The 25,853-nt window shown below is 49.0% G+C and overlaps 2 protein-coding genes across 5 annotated transcripts in view; one reads left to right on the top strand and one right to left on the bottom strand.

The window, feature by feature from the left end:
- The window catches only part of LOC144688603 (apolipoprotein L3-like), a 155,018-nt gene that overhangs the window by 6,516 nt on the left and 122,649 nt on the right, over window positions 1-25,853 (bottom strand). The gene's annotated exons all lie outside the window — the stretch shown is intronic.
- wdr54 (WD repeat domain 54) lies at window positions 1,019-25,510 on the top strand. 4 transcript variants are annotated; one of them, XM_078555327.1, is made up of 11 exons: window positions 1,019-1,124; window positions 9,090-9,315; window positions 10,220-10,282; window positions 14,058-14,124; window positions 17,874-17,927; window positions 21,226-21,353; window positions 22,540-22,640; window positions 23,155-23,317; window positions 23,450-23,524; window positions 24,029-24,156; window positions 24,878-25,510. In XM_078555327.1, exons 1-11 carry the CDS (start codon window positions 1,021-1,023, stop codon window positions 24,879-24,881), a joined length of 1,113 nt encoding a protein of 370 aa, XP_078411453.1. In that variant the 5' UTR covers window positions 1,019-1,020; the 3' UTR covers window positions 24,882-25,510. The 4 variants fall into 4 exon arrangements, with proteins under 4 accessions (XP_078411453.1, XP_078411438.1, XP_078411462.1 ...); XM_078555312.1 differs by having other exon boundaries at window positions 17,871-17,927; XM_078555336.1 differs by lacking the exon at window positions 17,874-17,927.

Here is a 25,853-nt window from a genome sequence, read left to right as displayed (position 1 = left end):
GTTTACCCCCGTCTACCCGGGAGGTTACCCCCGTATAACCCACAGTTTACCCCCATCTAACACGGAGTTTACCCCCGTCTATCACGCAGTATACCTCCATCTACCCCGGAGTTTACCCCGTCTAACCTGGAGTTTACCCCAGAGTTTACCCCCATCTAACCTGGAGTTTACCCCGAAGTTTACCCCCGTCTACCCCGGAGTTTACCCCCGTTCACCCCGGAGTTTACCCCCGTTCAACCCGGAGTTTACCCCGTCTACCCCGGAGCTTACCCCCGTCTACCCCACAGTTTACCCCCGTCTTACCCGCAGTTTACCCCCCGTCTAACCCGCAGTTTACCCCCGTCTAACCCAAAGTTTACCCCGTCTACCCCGGAGTTTACCCCCGTTCAACCCGGAGTTTACCCCCGTTCTACCCCGGAGTTTACCCCGTCTTCCCCGGAGTTTACCCCCCGTCTACCCCGGAGTTTACCCCCCCCCCCCCCCCCCCGTCTACCCCGGAGTTTACCCCCGTCTACCCCGGAGTTTACCCCCAATCTACCCCGGAGTTTACCCCCAATCTACCCCGGAGTTTACCCCCCGTGTTACCCGGAGTTTACCACCGTCTATCGCGGAGTTTACCCCCCATGTTACCCGGAGTTTACCCCCCCGTCTACCCCGGAGTTTACCCCCGTCTAACAGGGAGTTTACCCCCGTCTACCCCGGAGTTTACCCCCGTCTACCCCGGAGTTTACCCCCCGTCTACCCCGGAGTTTACCCCCGTCTAACAGGGAGTTTACCCCCGTCTACCCCGGAGTTTACCCCCCGTCTACCCCGGAGTTTACCCCCCGTCTACCCCGGAGTTTACCCCCGTCTACCCCGGAGTTTACCCCTGTCGGGCTCCGACCTGCTGCTCTGGCGCCACCGGCCGTCTCCAAGTAACAGGCTCCGCCCACTCCAGCAATATGGCTCCGCCCACACCAGTCTGCAGGCTCCGCCCACTCCGCGACACGTTCCAAGAGCAGCGGTGACGTCAGAGCGTCGATGGCCGGCGGCCGTTTCCATGGTTACAGCGGCCTAGGGAATCCAGAGAGGCCTGAGAGACAAAGGGAATCAATCACGGGAGGAGAAACAGAAAACAACATCAGGTCAGAGATAGTGTCCGAAATAGAGACCGACACTGACCCACTGACAGAGAGAGAGAGAGACACTGACCCACTGACAGAGAGAGAGACACTGACCCACTGACAGAGAGAGAGAGAGACACTGACCCACTGACAGAGAGAGAGACACTGACCCACTGACAGAGAGAGAGAGACACTGACCCACTCACAGAGAGAGAGAGACACTGACCCACTGACAGAGAGAGAGACACTGACCCACTGACAGAGAGAGAGAGACACTGACCCACTCACAGAGAGAGAGAGACACTGACCCACTGACAGAGAGAGAGAGACACTGACCCACTCACAGAGAGAGAGAGACACTGACCCACTCACAGAGAGAGAGAGACACTGACCCACTGACAGAGAGAGAGAGACACTGACCCACTGACAGAGAGAGAGAGACACTGACCCACTGACAGAGAGAGAGAGACACTGACCCACTGACAGAGAGAGAGAGACACTGACCCACTGACAGAGAGAGAGAGACACTGACCCACTCACAGAGAGAGAGAGACAATGGCCCACTGACAGAGAGAGAGAGACACTGACCCACTGACAGATAGAGAGAGACACTGACCCACTGACAGAGAGAGAGAGAGACACTGACCCACTGACAGAGAGAGAGACACTGACCCACTGACAGAGAGAGAGAGACACTGACCCACTGACAGAGAGAGAGAGACACTGACCCACTCACAGAGAGAGAGAGACACTGACCCACTGACAGAGAGAGAGAGACACTGACCCACTGACAGAGAGAGAGACACTGACCCACTGACAGAGAGAGAGACACTGACCCACTGACAGAGAGAGAGAGACACTGACCCACTCACAGAGAGAGAGACACTGACCCACTGACAGAGAGAGAGACACTGACCCACTGACAGAGAGAGAGAGAGAGACACTGACCCACTCACAGAGAGAGAGAGACAATGGCCCACTGACAGAGAGAGAGAGACACTGACCCACTGACAGATAGAGAGAGACACTGACCCACTGACAGAGAGAGAGAGAGACACTGACCCACTGACAGAGAGAGAGACACTGACCCACTGACAGAGAGAGAGACACTGACCCACTGACAGAGAGAGAGAGACACTGACCCACTGACAGAGAGAGAGACACCGACCCACTGACAGAGAGAGAGAGACACTGACCCACTGACAGAGAGAGAGACACTGACCCACTCACAGAGAGAGAGACACTGACCCACTGACAGAGAGAGAGAGACACTGACCCACTGACAGAGAGAGAGAGACACTGACCCACTGACAGAGAGAGAGACACTGACCCACTGACAGAGAGAGAGACACTGACCCACTCACAGAGAGAGAGACACTGACCCACTGACAGAGAGAGAGAGACACTGACCCACTGACAGAGAGAGAGACACTGACCCACTGACAGAGAGAGAGACACCGACCCACTCACAGAGAGAGACACTGACCCACTGACAGAGAGAGAGACACTGACCCACTGACAGAGAGAGAGACACTGACCCACTGACAGAGAGAGAGACACTGACCCACTCACAGAGAGACACTGACCCACTCACAGAGAGAGAGAGACACTGACCCACTCACAGAGAGACACTGACCCACTGACAGAGAGAGAGAGAGACACTGACCCACTGACAGAGAGAGAGAGACACTGACCCACTGACAGAGAGAGAGAGACACTGACCCACTGACAGAGAGAGAGACACTGACCCACTGACAGAGAGAGAGACACTGACCCACTCAGAGAGAGAGAGAGACACTGACCCACTGACAGAGAGAGAGACACTGACCCACTGACAGAGAGAGAGAGACACTGACCCACTGACAGAGAGAGAGAGACACTGACCCACTGACAGAGAGAGAGAGAGACACTGACCCACTCACAGAGAGAGAGACACTGACCCACTGACAGAGAGAGAGAGACACTGACCCACTGACAGAGAGAGAGACACTGACCCACTGACAGAGAGAGAGAGACACTGACCCACTCACAGAGAGAGAGAGAGACACTGACCCACTCACAGAGAGAGAGACACTGACCCACTCACAGAGAGAGAGACACTGACCCACTCACAGAGAGAGAGACACTGACCCACTGACAGAGAGAGAGACACTGACCCACTGACAGAGAGAGAGAGAGAGACACTGACCCACTGACAGAGAGAGAGAGACACTGACCCACTGACAGGGAGAGAGACACTGACCCACTCACAGAGAGAGAGACACTGACCCACTGATAGAGAGAGAGAGACACTGACCCACTGACAGAGAGAGAGACACTGACCCACTGACAGAGAGAGAGAGACACTGACCCACTGACAGAGAGAGAGAGACACTGACCCACTGACAGATAGAGAGACACTGACCCACTGACAGAGAGAGAGACACTGACCCACTCACAGAGAGAGAGAGAGACTGACCCACTGACAGAGAGAGAGAGACACTGACCCACTGACAGAGAGAGAGAGACACTGACCCACTCACAGAGAGACACTGACCCACTGACAGAGAGAGAGAGACACTGACCCACTGACAGAGAGAGAGAGACACTGACCCACTGACAAAGAGAGAGACACTGACCCACTGACAGAGAGAGAGACACTGACCCACTCACAGAGAGAGAGACACTGACCCACTGACAGAGAGAGAGAGACACTGACCCACTGACAGAGAGAGAGACACTGACCCACTGACAGAGAGAGAGACACTGACCCACTCACTGAGAGAGAGAGACACTGACCCACTGACAGAGAGAGAGAGACACTGACCCACTGACAGAGAGAGACACTGACCCACTGACAGAGAGAGAGAGACACTGACCCACTGACAGAGAGAGAGACACTGACCCACTGACAGAGAGAGAGACACTGACCCACTCACAGAGAGAGAGACACTGACCCACTCACAGAGAGAGAGACACTGACCCACTGACAGAGAGAGAGACACTGACCCACTCACAGAGAGAGAGACACTGACCCACTCACAGAGAGAGAGACACTGACCCACTCACAGAGAGAGAGAGAGAGACACTGACCCACTCACAGAGAGAGAGAGAGACACTGACCCACTGACAGAGAGAGACACTGACCCACTCACAGAGAGAGAGACACTGACCCACTCACAGAGAGAGAGACACTGACCCACTGACAGAGAGAGAGACACTGACCCACTCACAGAGAAAGAGACACTGACCCACTGACAGAGAGAGAGACACTGACCCATTGACAGAGAGAGAGACACTGACCCACTGACAGAGAGAGAGACACTGACCCACTCACAGAGAGAGAGAGAGACACTGACCCACTGACAGGGAGAGAGACACTGACCCACTCACAGAGAGAGAGAGACACTGACCCACTCACAGAGAGAGAGAGACACTGACCCACTGACAGAGAGAGAGACACTGACCCACTGACAGAGAGAGAGACACTGACCCACTCTCAGAGAGAGAGACACTGACCCACTGACAGAGAGAGAGAGACACTGACCCACTGACAGAGAGAGAGAGACACTGACCCACTGACAGAGAGAGAGACACTGACCCACTGACAGAGAGAGAGACACTGACCCACTGACAGAGAGAGAGACACTGACCCACTGACAGAGAGAGACACTGACCCACTGACAGAGAGAGAGACACTGACCCACTGACAGAGAGAGAGACACTGACCCACTCACAGAGAGAGAGACACTGACCCACTGACAGAGAGAGAGACACTGACCCACTGACAGAGAGAGAGACACTGACCCACTGACAGAGAGAGAGACACTGACCCACTCACAGAGAGAGAGACACTGACCCACTGACAGAGAGAGAGACACTGACCCACTCAGAGAGAGAGAGACACTGACCCACTGACAGAGAGAGAGACACTGACCCACTGACAGAGAGAGAGACACTGACCCACTCACAGAGAGAGAGACACTGACCCACTGACAGAGAGAGAAACACTGACCCACTGACAGAGAGAGAGACACTGACCCACTCACAGAGAGAGAGACACTGACCCACTCACAGAGAGAGAGACACTGACCCACTCACAGAGAGAGAGACACTGACCCACTGACAGAGAGAGAGAGACACTGACCCACTGACAGAGAGAGAGAGACACTGACCCACTGACAGGGAGAGAGACACTGACCCACTGACAGAGAGAGAGAGACACTGACCCACTGACAGAAAGAGAGACACTGACCCACTCACAGAGAGAGAGACACTGACCCACTCACAGAGAGAGAGAGACACTGACCCACTGACACAGAGAGACACTGACCCACTGACAGAGAGAGACACTGACCCACTCACAGAGAGAGAGAGACACTGACCCATTCACAGAGAGAGAGACACTGACCCACTGACAGAGAGAGAGACACTGACCCACTGACAGAGAGAGAGACACTGACCCACTCACAGAGAGAGAGAGACACTGACCCACTCACAGAGAGAGAGACACTGACCCACTGACAGAGGGAGAGAGACACTGACCCACTGACAGAGAGAGAGAGACACTGACCCACTGACAGGGAGAGAGACACTGACCCACTCACAGAGAGAGAGACACTGACCCACTCACAGAGAGAGAGACACTGACCCACTCACAGAGAGAGAGACACTGACCCACTGACAGAGAGAGAGACACTGACCCACTCACAGAGAGAGAGACACTGACCCACTCACAGAGAGAGAGACACTGACCCACTGACAGGGAGAGAGACACTGACCCACTGACAGAGAGAGAGACACTGACCCACTGACAGAGAGAGAGAGACACTGACCCACTGACAGAGAGAGAGAGACACTGACCCACTGACAGAGAGAGAGAGACACTGACCCACTGACAGAGAGAGAGAGACACTGACCCACTGACAGGGAGAGAGACACTGACCCACTGACAGAGAGAGAGACACTGACCCACTGACAGAGAGAGAGAGAGAGACACTGACCCACTGACAGAGAGACACTGACCCACTGACAGAGAGAGAGAGAGACACTGACCCACTGACAGAGAGAGAGACACTGACCCACTGACAGAGAGAGAGAGACACTGACCCACTGACAGAGAGAGAGAGAGACACTGACCCACTGACAGAGAGAGAGAGAGACACTGACCCACTCACAGAGAGAGAGACACTGACCCACTGACAGAGAGAGAGAGACACTGACCCACTCACAGAGAGACACTGACCCACTTACAGAGAGAGAGAGAGACACTGACCCACTCACAGAGAGAGAGAGACACTGACCCACTCACAGAGAGAGAGACACTGACCCACTCACAGAGAGAGAGAGACACTGACCCACCCACAGAGAGAGAGACACTGACCCACTCACAGAGAGAGAGACACTGACCCACTCACAGAGAGAGAGAGACACTGACCCACTGACACAGAGAGACACTGACCCACTGACAGAGAGAGACACTGACCCACTCACAGAGAGAGAGAGACACTGACCCATTCACAGAGAGAGAGACACTGACCCACTGACAGAGAGAGAGACACTGACCCACTGACAGAGAGAGAGACACTGACCCACTCACAGAGAGAGAGAGACACTGACCCACTCACAGAGAGAGAGACACTGACCCACTGACAGAGGGAGAGAGACACTGACCCACTGACAGAGAGAGAGAGACACTGACCCACTGACAGGGAGAGAGACACTGACCCACTCACAGAGAGAGAGACACTGACCCACTCACAGAGAGAGAGACACTGACCCACTCACAGAGAGAGAGACACTGACCCACTGACAGAGAGAGAGACACTGACCCACTCACAGAGAGAGAGACACTGACCCACTCACAGAGAGAGAGACACTGACCCACTGACAGGGAGAGAGACACTGACCCACTGACAGAGAGAGAGACACTGACCCACTGACAGAGAGAGAGAGACACTGACCCACTGACAGAGAGAGAGAGACACTGACCCACTGACAGAGAGAGAGAGACACTGACCCACTCACAGAGAGAGAGAGACACTGACCCACTGACAGGGAGAGAGACACTGACCCACTGACAGAGAGAGAGACACTGACCCACTGACAGAGAGAGAGAGAGAGACACTGACCCACTGACAGAGAGACACTGACCCACTGACAGAGAGAGAGAGAGACACTGACCCACTGACAGAGAGAGAGACACTGACCCACTGACAGAGAGAGAGAGACACTGACCCACTGACAGAGAGAGAGAGAGACACTGACCCACTGACAGAGAGAGAGAGAGACACTGACCCACTCACAGAGAGAGAGACACTGACCCACTGACAGAGAGAGAGAGACACTGACCCACTCACAGAGAGACACTGACCCACTTACAGAGAGAGAGAGAGACACTGACCCACTCACAGAGAGAGAGAGACACTGACCCACTCACAGAGAGAGAGACACTGACCCACTCACAGAGAGAGAGAGACACTGACCCACCCACAGAGAGAGAGACACTGACCCACTCACAGAGAGAGAGAGAGAGACTGAAACTGACACTGCCCCACACAGAGAGTGAGAGAAGCTGACAATGCCCCATTCACAGAGAGAGTGAGCGGGAGGGAGAGAGAGAGTGACACTAACCCACTCACAGAGAGAGAGAGAGAGAGAGACACTGTCCCACTCATTGCGAGAGAGAGACTCACACTGACCCACCCACAGGGAGCAAGAGACTGACACTGACCCAGGCACAGAGAGAGAGAGAGAGAGAAAGAGACAGAGAGAGAGACTGACATTGACCCACTCAGAGAGAGAGACTGGCACTGACCCACTCACAGAGATAGAGAGACTGGCATTGACCCACTCAGAGAGAGAGAGAGGGAGAGACTGACACTGACCTACTCACAGAGAGTGAGAGAGGGAGAGACTGACACTGACCTACTCACAGAGGCAGTGAGACTGGTACTGACCCACTCAGAGAGAGAGATAGAGATAGAGAGATTGACTCTGACCCACTCACAGAGAGAGGGACAGAGAGAGAGAGAGAGAGATTTACACTGACCCACTCACAGAGAGACGGAGAGAGAGACAGACTGACACTAACCCACTCACATAGAGAGAGAGAGAGATTGTCACTGACCCACTCAGAGAGAGAGAAAGAGAGAGAGAGAGACTGACCCTGACTCACTTAGAGAGAGAGAGAGAGAGAGACTGACCCCTGACCCACTCACAGAGAGAGACTGACACTGACTGACCCACAGGGAGAGACTGACACTGACCAACTTACAGCGAGAGAGAGAGAAATTGACACTGACCCACTCACAGAGAGAATGTGACACTGACCCCCTCAGAGAAAGGGAGAGACTGACACTAACCAACTCACAGAGAGAGAGAGAGAGAGACACTGACCACTCACAGAGAGAGAGAGACTGACCCACTCAGACAGAGCGAGAGAGACACTGACCCACTCACAGAGAGAGAGAGACTGACCCACTCAGAGAGAGCGAGAGAGACACTGACCCACTCACAGAGAGAGAGACACTGACCCACTCACAGAGAGAGAGAGACTGACCCACTCAGAGAGAGCGAGAGAGACACTGACCCACTCACAGGGAAAGGGAGCGAGAGACATTGAGCCATTCTCAGAGAGAGAGAGACTGACACTGTCTCACTTACAGAGAGAAAGAGAGAGAGAGACTGACCCACACAGTGAGAGGGACTGGGGAACACTAATGGAACCCTTTATCCCTTGATGTCGTGGGGGTGTTGTTGGTGGGACAGTGTACTTAAAGCCTAATTAAATTATTAATTCAAAATGTTTGCCAAGCCTAATGAAGTATATGGAATTGAGGTGGGTGGATGGCGTTTGATCACAGATCAACCACATTCTTACTGTCTGGCAACAAAGATTCGAGGGACAGAATGGGTTTCATAACAAGATGAACCTAAAGGCTTCCTTCCCGAATTGAAACTTCTGAAACTGTCTTTTATCCTAAGGTCAGTTTTTTGTCATTGCAGGATGTACAAGAGGGAGAAGAGCATTCAGATTAAGAGCAGTGCTTCTGCTTTCCACAACAACCTCAGCATCCTGCCCATCACTGATAAGAACCTTACCTACTTTGCTGTCATCCACGGTAGTGTGGTGAACATGGTTAGTGCCTCCACCGATGGCCTGAACCTCTCTCACAGGCAGCTGCAGTCCAAGGAAGGAGGCCTGGTGCATGGCACTTCCTTAATCATGCAGGTATGGACAGGCCGCTCACATTGCTCAAACATCCTTTCACCTCCCAAACATAAGCTGGGCTGAAGGGTGAATGAAGGCTCTCGGTCTCCACAGGGGCCACCTGATGATGTGAGCTCGCTCCTTCCATGTATTTCAGCCCTTCATCCTTGGTTTTGACGCTTCATATTAGCATGGTTATAGCACCTGGAATGTTGTCTGATAATTGTAACGTGGCATGAATCATAGATGGTTCTTGTTATATTCTAGAAAGAAATTTGATGAAGAACTGTACTAAAGCCAATCTTTACACACTTTAATAAACATTTATTTATCTGGGGACAGTGTGGAGGGAATTTTACTCTGTATCTAACCCCGTGCTGTACCTGTCCTGGGAGTGTTTGATGGGGACAGTGTAGAGGGAGCTTTACTCTGTATCTAACCCCGTGCTGTACCTGTCCTGGGAGTGTTTGATGGGGACGGTGTAGAGGGAGCTTTACTCTGTATCTAACCCCGTGCTGTACCTGTCCTGGGAGTGTTTGATGGGGACAGTGTAGAGAGAGATTTACTCTGTATCTAACCCCGTGCTGTACCTGTCCTGGGAGTGTTTGATGGGGACAGTGTAGAGGGAGCTTTACTCTGTATCTAACCCCGTGCTGTACCTGTCCTGGGAGTGTTTGATGGGGACAGTGTAGAGGGAGATTTACTCTGTATCTAACTCCATGCTGTACCTGACCTGGGAGTGTTTGATGGACCGTATAGATGCAGCTTTACTCTGTATCTAACCCGTGTTATACCTGTATTGCACCTGAACATGACTGTTTGAAGCAAACACCATTCACCCAGCTGTGATATCTATCACATTGTAAGAATATAGAAGTAGAGCTATGCACTGTTCTTGAACATTTCCCTTTCTTCCTTTCTCCAGGCCTCATGGTGTGTGTTGCCTTCTCGAATTCTCCTGGTACTGGCTTCACAGAAAGGTATTCAGGTAATGAAGGAGCAGGGGTGAAGCTAAAGCAAACCTGAATATACAGCCTAGTATCTTTGCAATATATTCTCATTTTAAAATTTCCATCCTTGTTTTCAAATCCCTCTATGGCCTCTCCACTACCTCTGTAATCTCCTCCAAGATAGCTGTACTCCTCTTACTCTTGACCTCTTGTGTACCCCCTGAATTTAATGCTCCTCCATTGGTGGCTGTGCTTTAATTGCATAAGCCCTGGGCTCTGGAATTCCTTCCTTACCTCTCTCCGCCCCACTACCTTGCTTTCCTCCATTAAGACACTCCTTGAAACCTACCTCTTTGCCCAAGCTTTTGGTCATCTGAAGGAATATCTCCTCTTGGTGTCATATTTTGTTTTATGATGTTCCTGTGAAGTGCCTTGAGATGTTTGCTTCCATTAAAGCTGCTGTCTGAATATTTGTTGGTGCAGTTATATACTGAGGTGCTAGCAAATGAAACGATTATCGTGAATTAAAATTCTCTTTAGTTTGTTTTTGGAGCTTCCAACATGAATAAAGAAATTGCAGCTACTGAGACTGACAGTGGAATAATATTGAATATCAGTCGATGGGCTTAAACACAGTGTATTTCAATCAGCTCATGTCGACACTGTATCTGTTTGGCAAAAGATGGTGCGTGTTAAATGGGACAGGGTAAGATCAGGAGAGAGATTGAAGGGTTATTGTGTGTGTTAAGTGGGACAGTGAGATAGGTTGTGATCAGGAGAGTGATTTGGTGAGGAGGGACTGAGAAATTTGGTGAGTAGTCCTTCACTGTTTTCCAAAAATTCTTGCATCTTTAATTTAGCCCTGATATTTTCCTCCTTGTAGGATGTAGGACTTAGGAGCAGGAGGATGTCTATCAACCCTTTGAGCTGCTCCACCATTAAATAAGATCATGGCTGATTTGGTTGTGGCCTCAGCTCCAGATTTCTGTCTGCTCCCCACCCCCACCTCTATAACTCTCGACTCGCTTCACAGAATCACAGAATCACACAGTGCAGAAGAGGCCCTTCGGCAGACCAAGTCTGCACTGACACGTGAGAAACACCTGACCTACCTACCTAATCCCATTTACCAGCACTTGGCCCATAGCCTTGAATGTTATGATGGACCAAGTGCTCATCCAGGTACTTTTTAAAAGATGTGAGGCAACCCGCCTCCACCACCCTCCCAAGCAGCGCATTCCAGACCGTCACTACCCTCTGGGTAAAAACGTTTTTCCTCAAATCCCCCCTAATCCTCCGGCCCCCTCACCTTGAACTTATGTCCCCTTGTGACTGACTATGCAACGAATGGGAACAGCTGCTCCCTATCCACCCTGTCCATGCCCCTCATAATCTTGTACTCTTCGATCAGGTCGCCCCTCAGTCTTCTCTGCTCCAACAAAAACAACCCAAGTCTACCCAACCTCTCTTCATAACTTAAATGTTTCACCCCAGGCATCTTCCTGGTGAATCTCCTCTGCACCCCCTCCAGTGCAATCACATCCTTCCTATAATGTGGCAACCAGAACTGCACACAATACTCCAGCTGTGGCCTCACCAAGGTTCAGTACAACTCCAACATGACCTCCCTACTTTTGTAATCTATGCCTCAATTGATAAAGGCAAGTGTCCCATATTCCATTTCCACCACCCCACTAACATGCCTCTCCGCCTTCAGAGATCTATGGACACACACACCAAGGTCCCTTTGTTCCTCAGAACTTCCTAGTGTCATGCCATTCATTGAATACTTCCTTGTCAAATTACTCCTTCCAAAGTGTATCACCTCACACTTTTCAGGGTTAAATTCCATCTGCCACTTATCTGCCCAATTGACCATCCCATATATATCTTCCTGTAGCCCAAGACACTCAACCTCACTGTTAACCACCCGGCCAATCTTTGTGTCGTCCGCAAACTTACTAATCCTACCCCCCACATAGTCATCTATGTCGTTTATATAAATGACAAATAATAGGGGACCCAGCACAGATCCCTGTGGTACGCCACTGGACACTGGCTTCCAGTCACCTAAGCATCCTTCTGTCATCACCCTCTGTCTCCTACAAATAAGCCAATTTTGAATCCACCTTATCAAATTACCCTGTATCCCATGTGCATTTGCCTTCTTTATAAGTATCCCATGTGGGACCTTGTCAAAGGCTTTGCTGAAATTCATATAAACTACATCAACTGCACTACCCTCATCTACACACCTGGTCACCTCCTCAAAAAATTCAATCAAATTTGTCAGGCATGACCTCCCTCTGACAAAGCCATGCTGACTATCCCTGATCAAACCTTGCCTCTCCAAGTGGAGACAGACTTTCTCCTTCAGAATTTTCTCCAATCGTTTCCCTACCACTGACGTGAGACTCACTGGCCTGTAGTTCCCTGGCTTATTTCTACAACCCTTCTTAAATAGCGGAACCACGTTAGCTGTTCTCCAGTCCTCTGGCGCCTCCCCTGTGGCCAGAGATGAATTAAAAATTTGGGTCAGAGCCCCTGCGATCTCCTCCTTTGCCTCCCTCACTAGTCTGGGACACAAATCATCCCAACCTGGAGGCTTGTCCACTTTTAAGCCTGCCAACACCTCCAATACCTTGTCACTCCCTATATCAATTTGCTTAAGAACCTCGCAGTCTCTCTCCCTGAGTTCGATACCTTCTTCCTCATTCTCTTGGGTGAAGACGGATGTGAAGTATTCATTCAACACTCTAGCGATGTCCTCTGGCTCCACCCATAGATTTCCCCTTTGATCCCTTATGGGCCCTACTCTTTCCCTGGTTATCCTCTTCCCATTGATATACTTATAGAATATCTTGGGATTTTCCCTACTTTTACCAGCCAGAGCTTTCTCATATCCCCTCTTTGCTCTCTAATTGCTTTCTTAAGCTCCACCCTGCACTGTCTGTACTCCACTAATCCCTCTGCTGATTTGCTTCCCTTGTACCTGCTAAAAGCTTCTCTTTTACTTCTCATTGTATCCTGAATATCTCTGGTCATCCATGGTTCTCTGGGCTTGTTACTCCTTCCTATCACCCTAGAGGGAACATATTGAGCCTGTACCCTCCCCATTTCCTTTTTGAACGCCCCCCACTGCCTTGTCTATCAAAAGTCTGTCTAACTCAGGTCTGAATAAATTCAATGACCCAGCCTCCACTGTTTTCTGGGGTAGAGAACTCCTTATTCTAATGACCCTCTAAGAGAAAAGAATTCTCCTTATTTCCATCTTAAAAGGGAGACCTCTTATTCTTAAACCATGTCCTCTAGTTCTAGTCTCCCTCACAAGAGGAAATATCCCCCCGGTATCCACCCTATCATGTCCCCTCAGGACCTTATATTTTTCAATAAGATCACCTCTCAATCTTCTAAACCCCAATGGGGACAGGGCCAACCTGTCCAACCTTTCTTCATAAGATAAGCCCCTCATCCCAGGAATGAGTTGAGTGAACCTTCTCTGTACTGGTTCTGAAGCAATTATATCTATTTTCAAATTAGGAGACTAAAACTGTATACAGTACTACAGATGTGGTCTCACCAAGGCCCTGTACAGCTGCAGTAAAACTTCCACACTTTTATATTCCATTCCTTTTGTAATAAATGCTTCAATGATTCTGTCACCCTATGTAATGCGCTAGTGTCAACAACATAATTCTGATCACTGCTACTGTGATCGTGCAATGTTTTTTATTGGATTGATCCATCACAGTCTACTAGTTAATGGAGTGGATGTGTCAGTGTTTCCAGCATACTCACTGTGTGTCCTTACAGATGTATGAATCGGATGGCTCCATCATGGTATATTGGCACGCAATGGATACCCCAGAAGCACCAACAGGTACCAGTGGAAAACTTTATGCTGAGACACTCTGGAAGGTTTTATTGACAATATTGCTGATGGAGGGATACAGTTCTCACAGATGGCTAGAGAAAGCCTCTTGGCCATAGCATTCCTTATCTCGACCAGCTGAGTTTTGAGGCTAAGTAAAAACATTCCTGTGAAGGGGTTCTAGTAATGACAGCAGCAATGCTGAAATCTCTGACCCTGTCAATGTGTCAGCTGTGTCTTAGGTAGGACTCTTGCCTCAGAGACAGCAGGTTCTGTTTTCAAGCCCCACTGTGGAAACTTGAGCACATAGTCTAGGCTCCAAGTGCAGTACTGAGGAAGTGCTGCACTATCAGTGGGTCAGAATTGATGGAGGGCTGCCCTGATGAAGGCACAGTACTGATGGAAGGCTGCCCTGTTAGAGGGCAGCAGAGGGGAAGGGCTGTTCTGTTTGAAGGGCAGTACGAAGGGAATGCTGCCCTGACGGAAGAGTAGTACAGGGGGAGTGCTGCCCTGTAGAAGGGTCAGTACACGGAAACACTGCCCTGATGGAGGGACAGTACTGAGGGAACACTGCAAAGTCAGAGGGACAGTATTGAGGGAACACTTCAATGTCAGAGGGACAGTATTGAGGGAGAGCTGCCCTGATGGAGGGACAGGATTGAGGGAACACTGCAGTGTCAGAGGGACAGTATTGAGGGAGAGCTGCCCTGATGGAGGGACAGTATTGAGGGAACACTGCAGTGTCAGAGGGACAGTATTGAGGGAGAACTGCCCTGATGGAGGGACAGGATTGAGGGAACACTGCAGTGTCAGAGGGACAGTATTGAGGGAGAGCTGCCCTGATGGAGGGACAGTATTGAGGGAACACTGCAATGTCAGAGGGACAGAATTGAGGGAGAGCTGTCCTGATGGAGGGACAGGATAGAGGGAACACTGCAGTGTCAGAGGGACAGTATTGAGGGAGAGCTGCCCTGATGGAGGGACAGTATTGAGGGAACACTGCAATGTCAGAGGGACAGTATTGAGGGAGAACTGCCCTGATGGAGGGACAGGATTGAGGGAACACTGCAGTGTCAGAGGGACAGTATTGAGGGAAAACTGCCCTGATGGAGGGACAGTATTGAGGGAACACTGCAATGTCAGAGGGACAGTATTGAGGGAGAACTGCCCTGATGGAGGGACAGGATTGAGGGAACACTGCAGTGTCAGAGGGACAGAATTGAGGGAGAGCTGCCCTGATGGAGGGACAGGATTGAGGGAACACTGCAGTGTCAGAGGGACAGTATTGAGGGAGAACTGCCCTGATGGAGGGACAGTATTGAGGGAACACTGCAATGTCAGAGGGACAGTATTGAGGGAGGGCTATCCTGATGGTGGGGCAGGATTGAGGGAACACTGCACTATGGAGGTGTTGTCTCTCAGCTGGGTGTACAAGATCACATATTTGAAGAAGTGTCCTGGCCAATACTTGGCACTCAACCAAAATCAGCAAAGCAGAAACCTGAATGCAGCAGGACCTGGGTAATTTTCAGGCATGGGCTATTAAGTGGCAAGTAACATTTGTGCCATACAAGTGCCAAGCAGTGACCATCTCCAACAAGAGAGAATCTAACCATCACTGAATCCCCCACTTTCAAAATCCTGAGGGTTACCATTGACCAGAAACTGAACATGACTCACCATATAAATACTGTGGCTACAAGAGCTGTTCAGAGGCTAGGAATCGTGTGACGAGTAACCTACCTCCTGACTTCCCAAAGCCTGTCCATCATCTACAAGGCACAAGTCAGGAGTGTGATGGAATACTGTCCACTTGCCTGGATGAATGCAGCTCCAACACTCAAAAAGCTCATAACCATCCAGGACAAAGCAGCCCGCGTGATTGGCACCACATCCACAAACATTCACTCCCTCCACCACCAATGCACAGTGGCAGCAGTGTGTACCATTTACAAGATGCATTGCAGGAACTCACCAAGGCTCCTTCAACAGCACCTTCCAAACCCGTGCACTCTAGCATTCAGAATATGCCACTGCAGTGTTCCCTCAATACTTTTTTAAATTCATTCATGGGATGTGGGCATTGTTGGCTGGGCCAGCATTTATTGCCCATCCCTAGTTGCCCTTGAGAAGGTGGTGGTGAGCTGCCTTCTTGAACCGCTGAAGTCCATGTGGTGTAGGTACACCCTGAAACTTGTGAAGGTCACCATAGTCCCAGAGGACCATAGGCTGCCCTCTGATTAGAGGGAGACGACTGGTGGTGAGTTTAACCTGAGGGTCACCACACCTCAGGCGAGGTTGAGAAGGCGGCGTCTTCAGGGATGGCCTCAGCCTGTACGGGCCCGCGCAGTAGGCGTCACTCTTCATTACAAAGCAGCTGCCCAGCCAACTGAACTAACCAACCCCTACAGTGCTGTTAGGGAGGGAGTTCCAGGATTTTGACCCAGCGACAGAGAAGGAATGGCGATATGCTTCCAAGTCAGGATTTTGTGTGGCTTGGAGGGGAACTTCCAGGTGGTGGTGTTCCCATCTGTCTGCAGCCCTTGTCCTTCCAAATGGTAGTGGTCGTGGGTTTGGAAGGTGCTGCCTAAGGAGCTTGGTTACTTTCTACAGTGCATCTTGTAGATGGGACACACTGCTGCTACTGTGTGTTGGTAGTGGAGGGAGTGAATGCTGGTGTGCAGTGTACCATGCAGTGTTCCCTCAATACTGCCCCTCCGACAGTGCAGTGTTCCCTCAATACTGCCCCTCCGACAGTGCAGTGTTCCCTCAATACTGCCCCTCCGACAGTGCAGTGTTCCCTCAATACTGCCCCTCCGACAGTGCAGTGTTCCCTCAAAACTGCCCCTCCGACAGTGCAGTGTTCCCTCAATACTGCCCCTCCGACAGTGCAGTGTTCCCTCAATACTGCCCCTCCGACAGTGCAGTGTTCCCTCAATACTGCCCCTCCGACAGTGCAGTGTTCCCTCAATACTGCCCCTCCGACAGTGCAGTGTTCCCTCAATACTGCCCCTCCGACAGTGCAGTGTTCCCTCAATACTGCCCCTCCGACAGTGCAGTGTTCCCTCAATACTGCCCCTCCGACAGTGCAGTGTTCCCTCAATACTGCCCCTCCGACAGTGCAGTGTTCCCTCAATACTGCCCCTCCGACAGTGCAGTGTTCCCTCAATACTGCCCCTCCGACAGTGCAGTGTTCCCTCAATACTGCCCCTCCGACAGTGCAGTGTTCCCTCAATACTGCCCCTCCGACAGTGCAGTGTTCCCTCAATACTGCCCCTCCGACAGTGCAGTGTTCCCTCAATACTGCCCCTCCGACAGTGCAGTGTTCCCTCAATACTGCCCCTCCGACAGTGCAGTGTTCCCTCAATACTGCCCCTCCGACAATGCAGTGTTCCTTCAATACTGCCCTTCTGTCAGAGCAGCCTTCCCCACTACTGAAAGGGCAGTCCTCCCCTAGTACTACTGGGAACATCCTGATGCTGTGACTGACTTCAATAGAAATGCAAATCCATTTTTTCTGTCTTTCATTGGCTTTATTTGTAGTTCTTACTCAGTATCCTCCTTCAGTGAGTGATAGTGTTTGAAGATTGGGTGTAAAAGGTTTTGAGCTAGATGAAGGGTTTGCACTTGCTGAGTGGGTCGGTGATGTAGTCATCTAAATGGGGTAGGCTTGTCAATCACAGTGACTCGTTCCTGGCGCTGGACACTCTGATGGAGAAGAATTCCAGGTTCTCTCTTTCTTTTCCTTTCCCCAGCAGAGGCTGTGTTTGCCCGAGGAATTGCAGCAACAAGGAGCCACTTTATCTGTGTGGGTGAGTACTGTTCCCATATTTTCACACAAATGATAACAATGGAAGCAGGCCATACTGCCCAAGCAGTCAGTGTTAGTGTTTATCCTCCACACAAGCAGTAATCCTAATCCCACATGTTTGCAATGGTTCTGCATTCCTTTGCTTCACTCACCTTTCCAACCTATTCTGAACATCTGGCATGGCCTCTGTTTTAGTCACCGACTCCAGTGTTGCCTTCCACAGTCCCTCAACCCTCTGTGTAAATAAACATTTCTCCTACTCTCTGTCCAAAATCATTTGCATTTAATCTTCTATCTATGTCCCCTTGTACTAGACCCACAATCATTGGAAATGGTCTGTTGGTCTTAGCTTGGTTGTTCATCAGTCCCAGTCCATATCCTCTTTCACAGTATTGATATAAGTGGAACACATGGACAATGTGGTTCTGATCTGTCAATTGTCAACAGTTATTAAGTCAGCTAGATCACCTTGAATGGGCTCCGATCCCTTTATGAGCATTTGCACTTGTGTACTGACCTGTGTGAAATATTTTATAACTTTCTTCCCATCAAATTTTAAGTATCTTTGCTGTTGTGTCTTGTAGTTGGGAGGTATTGGTACCATGAATTGGGAGGCCAGATGTGTGTTAACACTGTGTGATTATAGTCTTTCCTGTGGTACAGGACCCATTTCCCCACCTCAACCCTGATCTTTACAATGGTAATCTGCTGCCTCTTAGGCCAGATCATATCTCCCTGTGTCTCCAAGTAAGTGCTGCTCATGCCAGAACTCTGACTTGAACATTAGTGTTCTGTTAGCTAACATTGCCATCTGGCATATTTGGATCATCCAGCTCTACATTCTTTTCATTTTCAAGCTTTTTCAACAATCTGTGATTCTTTGAACAACTGAATTCCTCCCTGCCTGCTTATTTCACTAGTTGCTCTCTCTCTCATACCTCCACCCTTTCTCTCTGTCATCTGCTGCTTCAATCTTCTTCAATCTGCTCTCTTTCTTCCCTTGGTTTCCTTCTGACTAGTGAAAATGTTAATACCAGATCGATGTAGTTGGGTGGGTAGAGTTTTGTTTTATTCATTCAAGGGATGTGGGCTTCGCTGGCTGGGCCAGCATTTATTGCCCATCCCTAGTTGCCCTTGAGAAGGTGGTGGTGAGCTGTCTCCTTGAACTGCTGCAGTCCATATGGTGTAGGTACACCCACAGTGCTGTTAGGGAGGGAGTTCCAGAATTTTAACTTAGCGACACTGAAGGAACGGCAATATGTTTCCAAGTCAGGATGGTGAGTGGCTTGGAGGGGAATTTGCAGGCAGTGGTGTTCCCATGCATTTGTTGCCCTTGACCTTCTAGGTAGTAGGGTGGATTTGGAAGGTCCTGTCAAATGAGCCTTGGTGAGTTGCTGCAGTGCATCTTGCATAGGGTAAACACTGCTGCCACTGTGCATCAGTGGTGGCGAGAATGAATATTTAAGTTGGTGGGTAAGGTGCCAATCAAGCGTTCAGCTTTGTCCTGGATGGTGTCAAGCTTCTTGAGTGTTGTTGGAGCTGCAGTCATCCAAGCAAATGGAAAATATTCCATCACACTCCTGACTTGTGCCTTGTAGATGGTGAACAGGCTTTGGGGAGTCAGGAGGTGAGTTACTCATCGCAGGATTCCTAGCCTCTGACTTGCTGTTGTAGCCACAGTATTTATATGGCTAGTCCAGTTCAGTTTCTGGTCAATGGTAACCCCCAGGATGTTGATAGTGGGGGATTCAGTGATGGTAATGCCATTGAATGTCAAGGAGAGATGGTTAGATTCTCTCTTGTTGGAGATGGTCATTGCCTGGCATTTGTGTGGCACAAATGTTACTTGCCAGTTGGCAGCCCAAGCCTAGATATTGCCCAGGTTTTGCTGCATTTGCACATGGACTGCTTCAGTATCTGAGGAGATGCGAATGGTGCTGAACATTGTGCAATCATCAGCAAACATCCCCACTTCTGACCTTATGATGGAAAGAAGGTCATTGATGAAGCAGCTGAAAATGGTTGGGCCGAGGACACTGCCCTGAGGAACTCTTGCAGTGATGTCCTGGAACTGAGATGACTGACCTCCAACAACCACAACCATCTTCCTTTGTGCTAGGTATGACTCCAAGCAGAGGAAAGTTTCCGCCCCTGATTCCCATTGACTCCAGTTTTGCTTGGGCTCCTTGATGCCACACTCCGTCGAACGCTGCCTTGATGTCAAGAGCAGTCACCCTGATTTCCCCTCTTGTGTTCACATGGAGTGAATTGGATTGGCTGGATACTGGCATCACTGATGCTGGGGAACTCAGAAAATGGGTCATCCATTTGGAACTTCTGGCTGAGTATGGTTGTAAATGTTCCAGTTTTGTCTTTTGCACTGATATGCTGGGCTCCCCCATCACTGAGGATGGGGATATTTTAGAGCCTCCTTGTCCAGTTAGCAGTTTAATTGTCCACCGCCATTCAAGACCGGATGTGGCAGGAGTGCAGAGCTTGGATCTGCTCCTTTGGTTGTAGGATCAATTAGCTCTGCCTATCACTTGCTGCTTTCGCTGTTTGGCATGTAAGTATTCCTGTGTTATAGCTTCACTAGGCTGACATCTCATTTTTAGGTATGCCTGGTGCTGCTCCTGGCATGCCCTCCTGCACTCTTCATTGAACCAGGGTTGATTCCCACCTTGGTGGTAATGGCAGAGTGGGGGATATGCAGGTTACAGATTGTGATTGAATATAATTCTTCTGCTGCTGATGGCCCACAACTCCTCAAGGATTCACAGTTTTGAGCTGCTAAATCTGTTCGAAATCTATCCTGCTTAGCATAGTGATAGTGCACACTGAGGGTATGCTCAGTGTCAAGTTGAGACTTTGTCCTACCTTTACTACATTGACAGATAGATCTGTGACAGATAGATTGGTGAGGGAAAGGTCAAGTAGGTTTCCTTCTTGTTGGTTCCTGAATGATGGACATTGAATTTCCCCACCCAGAGTATATGCTGTGTCCTTGCCACCCTCAGTGTTTCTTCCAAGTTGTTTCACAATACTGGTGCTCTCTCACCTGACACAGACATAATGTTGGGAACATTCAGTGGGTCAGACAGCATCTGTGGAGAACAAACAAGTTCATGCTTTGAATGTACAAACTCTGTAGCTAATCTCTTCTCAGACAATGCCTTACCTGCTGGTGTTTCCCACATTTCTTCGATTTTGCTTCAGTTTGCAACCTGCAGTATTTTGTGCTTTGCTCCCTAACTCCTCCGTTTCTGAGGCATCCTAAGTGTGTATTTCTTTCATTATAGGCTCCTCAGCAGGATCCATCCTCGTCTTCAATATCCCTCCGAAAGGAACAAACATCACCGTGTCTGAAGTGCTGGAGCAGCACAGGGACCCGATCACTGACATTGCGTGTGATTGTTCTGAGGATAAGGTGACAGTACAATCCTAGATGTGAAGTCTTTGGGAACATTTGGTTTTTGAGGGAAGTTAGGGTGGAAATTATGGAGACACTGGCTGTAATTTTCCAATCCTCCTTAGATACCAGGTGATACCAGAGGACTGGAGAATTGTAACCATTACACCCTCGTTCAAAAAAAGGTGTAAGGATAAAACCAGCACCAGTCAGTTCAACCTCGGAGGTGGGCAAGCTTTTAAAAATGATGGGCGGGATTTTCCAGACCCGTCCGCTGCCGGGATTGTCAAGGCCCGCCAAAAGTGAATGGACTTTCAGCTGGGCTGCCACAACCCCCACGGTGGGTCTCGCCATGGCGGGGGCCAGAAAACCCAGGCTGATGACCCAGGACAAAATTAACAGTCAATGGGTCAAAATTGTGGAATTCCCTCCCTCACAGCACTATGGGTGTACCTGCACCAGATGGATTGCAGTGTCTCAAGAAGGCGGCTCAGCATGACCTTCTTAAGTGCAATTAGGGATGGACAACAAAGGCTGGTCTTGCTCATGATACCAAAGTCCCACGAGTGAATGAATTAAAAAAACTATCAAATTGCAATCACTTAAACATCTCTATTAGATCTCTAGTACACCCTCTAAACTTGAAGGAATACAAGTTCTATTAATGTAACCTGTTCTGGCAATTTAATCTTTAGCCCAGTCTAATTCAGGCATATCTGCAATGTATCCCATCCAAGGCCAATATATGTTTTCTGAGATGTGATGCCCAGACTGACTGCAGTACTCCACATGGGGTCTGACCAGAACTGATGCATAACTCACAGGGCAGGATTTTCCAGCTCGCCCGCCGCTGGGATTGTCTGGTCCTGCCGAAAGTCTATGGACTTTTGGCTGGCTGCCGAATCTCCCATGGCACATTCCACCAGGACGGGGCCAGAAAATCCCAACCATAGTCCCACTTTTGCAAACAATCCTTGTTGAGATGAAGGCCAGCATTCAATTAACCTATTGAAAGTGCTTTAGGTACAATCGGATCTAAGTATGTACCATCTGGGAGGTCAGGCAGGGCAGTTTAAGCAGGACTCTTGGCAGAGGTGCAGCATGAGTCCTGATCCAGCGTTCTACCAAATAATCCCAGTTATTCCTGTGTTTCCAGTGATAAAATGCTGTACTGGGATTGACTGATGCTGGTTTGAATCTATAGGAGTGTACTGCAGATCTGGTGACAGCTGATGACTCTGGGGTCCTGTGTATCTGGAAATCAGGGGAAGATTTTAAATTAATGTACAAGATTGCAGCTTATGGGTAAGTGATGTTCAAGTCTTTCTCTCGTTCCAACAGTCAGGGTATCAGCTAATAGAGTAACAGGAAGCTAATTGATAATTACTGATTGTGCTGTTAGAGAGAGACTGTCAAGGGTGTTTAGTGTTTCAAATACTGGACCAGTAACTCAGAGCTTGTGAGTTCAAATCCTGACATAACGAGGTAGGGTTTTTTCTGTCATGCAAACTCAGCTGGTTCACTATGATAGCCTTACCTGGCTTGGGGCATCCAAACTCCACACAGTGCAATAATGGCCAATTACACTTATATCTTATCTCATTGAACTGTCTCAAAGTGCCCAGTACAGTGATTTATTTGGTGTGCTCTGAATATCATAGACAGTAATTTTACAGGAGCATGCTGCTTTTTGGTGATGTTTAAAGGGAACGGTATTGATCAAAACACCGGCACAGTTGCCTGGTTCTCTTCCAGTAGTACTAGGGGATTGTGACCCACCACCATCAGTACTGACCAACTGATCGTTGCCTGTTCCCAGGGGCACTTGCTCATCTGTGAAGATGTGGAGTGGGATCATCGCAGCTGGCTACGGGAGTGGCCAGATCTTGATCTACGATGCAGCGACCGGTACAGTACACGTGGAAGTGAACGCTCACGCACGCTGGATCTGCACACTTGATATCGCGTCTGAAAGTGGAAAGGTAACCTCAAGCTGCTTTCTATTTCTGTTTGTCTTGCCTGATACTGACAGGCTGCCTGCTCTGTCTGCTTTGTGGCTCCTTTAAACAGTCGGATCGTTCACATCACATAATGAACTCCCTGTCTCCGCACAGCTGCTGTCAGGGGGTGAGGATTCATTTCTCAGGATCTGGAGAATCTATCGGAACCCAGAGTCCAACACCATCGAGGTAAGTAAGGCTCAGTGTTGCTCATTGCACCATTATGCTAAATCAAATGTTAAGTTCACAAAGGTTTAAAACATGTTTACATTCAGTAGTTTATCCCTAGCTTATATATTCCATGTTGCACACTGGTCAATCAGTCAGGGCTGTGCCAAACCACTTACCTAATTCCAGTAGTGCTGGGTCTCTGCTTTCTACTGATATATCATTTCAGACACCTGACTGCAGGCCGAGGCTGTGATTGAGGCCTAGAATGGAGAGGCTGGGACTGTGGTTGAGGCCTAGAATGGAGAGGCCTGGGCTGTGATTGAGACCTTGAATGGAAAGGCTTGCGCTGTTGATTGAGGCCTAGAATGGAGAGGCTGGGACTGTGATTGAGGCCTAGAATGTAGCTGTAACAAGGATGCTGCAGATTGAGATCCATCAAATATGAAGGCAAAGGCTGAGCCAGAAATGTTATCTCCAGCTAATGACTTTCCAAGGATATAATAAGACACCTTTTCTTCTCAGGTGGAGCACGAGCACACGGAATGTGTAACTGATGTTCAGATCTGCGGAGCCAAATTCTGTGACCCTGAAGGAACTGCCTTTGCAGTGACAGGATATGATCTGAGTGAGATTATTCGTTATGTCCAGGTGTAAGTGTCAGAGGGATGGGAGTGAAATCCTAGGTGCTGGGAGGCTCTGCTAGGAAAGAGAGCACAGGTGTCAGAGCTTGGGGAGTTTAACAGGGATCTCTGAATGTCACAGTATTACATGTAATGCTGCAGCCTCCCATATCTGCCTATGTAATTTGGTTCTTATTCATGGGTTTTGTAAACTGTGAAGTGTTTTGGTTTCTTTTCTTATTTGTTGCTTCCACACTGCGGAAAAACAAATTCTTTACAGTACCCCCAATAGAGACAGTTTCTCATTGTGAATTATCATTGATCTTCATGTTAGTAAGTGGTTCTGGTGATATAGTGGTTATGTTAATGGACCAGTAATCCCAATGACTGGACAGAAAACAGGTGAGTTCCAATCCCACCACAATGTCCTGAGACTGAGATGATTGACCTCCAGCAACCACAATCATCTTCCTTTGTGCTAGGTATGACTCCAACCAGTAGAGAGTTTTCCCCGATTCCCATTGACTTCAATTTGACTAAAGCTGCTTGATGGCACACTCAGTTAAATATGCCTTGATGTCAAGGGCAGTTACTCCCACTCAGCTCTTTGATCCATGTTTGGGCCAAGGTTGTAATGAAAGCTGGAGCCAAGTGGCCCTAATGGAACCCAAGCTTATTTTTTGTGAGGAGGTTATTGCTGTATAAGTGCTGCTTGATAGCTCTGTTGACAACACCTTCCATCACTTTACAGATGATCGAGAGTAGACTGAAGGGTGATTAATGGTCGGATTGGATTTGTTCTGCTTTTTGTGAACAGGATCTACCTGGGCAATTTTCCACTTTATCAGATAGATGCTGGTGTTGTTGTAGTTTAGTATGTAACTAAAAAGCTAGTCTCACTAAAATGACTGTGAAGCTGTCTGATTGTTATTTTTAAAAAACGGTCCTCTAAATGTCCTTCGGAAACTTGCTACCCTCACTCACTTAGGCCGATATGACACTCCTGATCCAAACCATTATCGGTGATTCAAAAGGCAGGTCACCACCACCTTGGCAGCTGAGGATGGGCAAGTAATACTGACCTTGCCATTGACACCCATATCCTAAGAATTAATTAGAAAGGGAAAGGGAAGGTTGTGTCGAAAGTTCTCTTGATTAAATTGTAAAAATGTTTAGTTTTTATATTCAGTTGTAGATATTCAGTGTTAGACTTTATTATTACATTTCCTTGGTGTTTATTAAAGAAAACATTTGCTCATTTCTTTTTTGAATGATGTTGTGGATGAGAATAACTGGGTGATCTTGTATTCAGATCATTGAGCTGACAATGTAACATCAGCATATGTAAATTATCTGCTTTTAATAAATGTAACTTGTCTTGGCATATGCAAGTGTAAATTGCTGAAAAAGCCCAATCAACACTCTCTCCTCATACAGTACAAATTGTTGTTCCCTTTACATTTGCGAATTGTCCTGATGAGTTCAAGACGAAAAGCTTCGACAAAAATGTATTTTTTCACCAATACTTAAGTTCTGTACTACCAAGCGACTGCAAGTGTAAATTGCTAAGCGTATGGACCTTCCAAAATATGAAGCATGTACTTTGCAGTGTATCGGTGAGAGGGTTTCTTTATGTCCTTGTCGGATGAGCCACCACAAATTGTAGGGTTGAAAAGCAACTGTTTCTGAAAACTATAGTTAAAATAAAATTAGTTGCTGGGTCACAA

Source organism: Cetorhinus maximus, chromosome 1, assembly GCF_964194155.1.
Source record: "Cetorhinus maximus chromosome 1, sCetMax3.hap1.1, whole genome shotgun sequence".
In the NCBI taxonomy this organism is placed as follows: Eukaryota; Metazoa; Chordata; class Chondrichthyes; order Lamniformes; family Cetorhinidae; genus Cetorhinus; species Cetorhinus maximus.
The sequence above is the reverse complement of the archived record's forward strand: the minus strand, read 5'-3'. Positions and strand labels throughout refer to the sequence as shown.

Excerpts from the sequence above, each read along its gene's own strand:
- wdr54 (XM_078555312.1), top strand. The coding sequence starts at position 1,021 with ATGGCCGGCGGCCGTTTCCATGGTTACAGCGGCCTAGGGAATCCAGAG. Across the intron at positions 21,354-22,539 it reads GTGATTGTTCTGAGGATAAG|GAGTGTACTGCAGATCTGGT; the intron begins GTGACAGTACAA and ends TTGAATCTATAG. Across the intron at positions 22,641-23,154 it reads TACAAGATTGCAGCTTATGG|GGGCACTTGCTCATCTGTGA; the intron begins GTAAGTGATGTT and ends GCCTGTTCCCAG.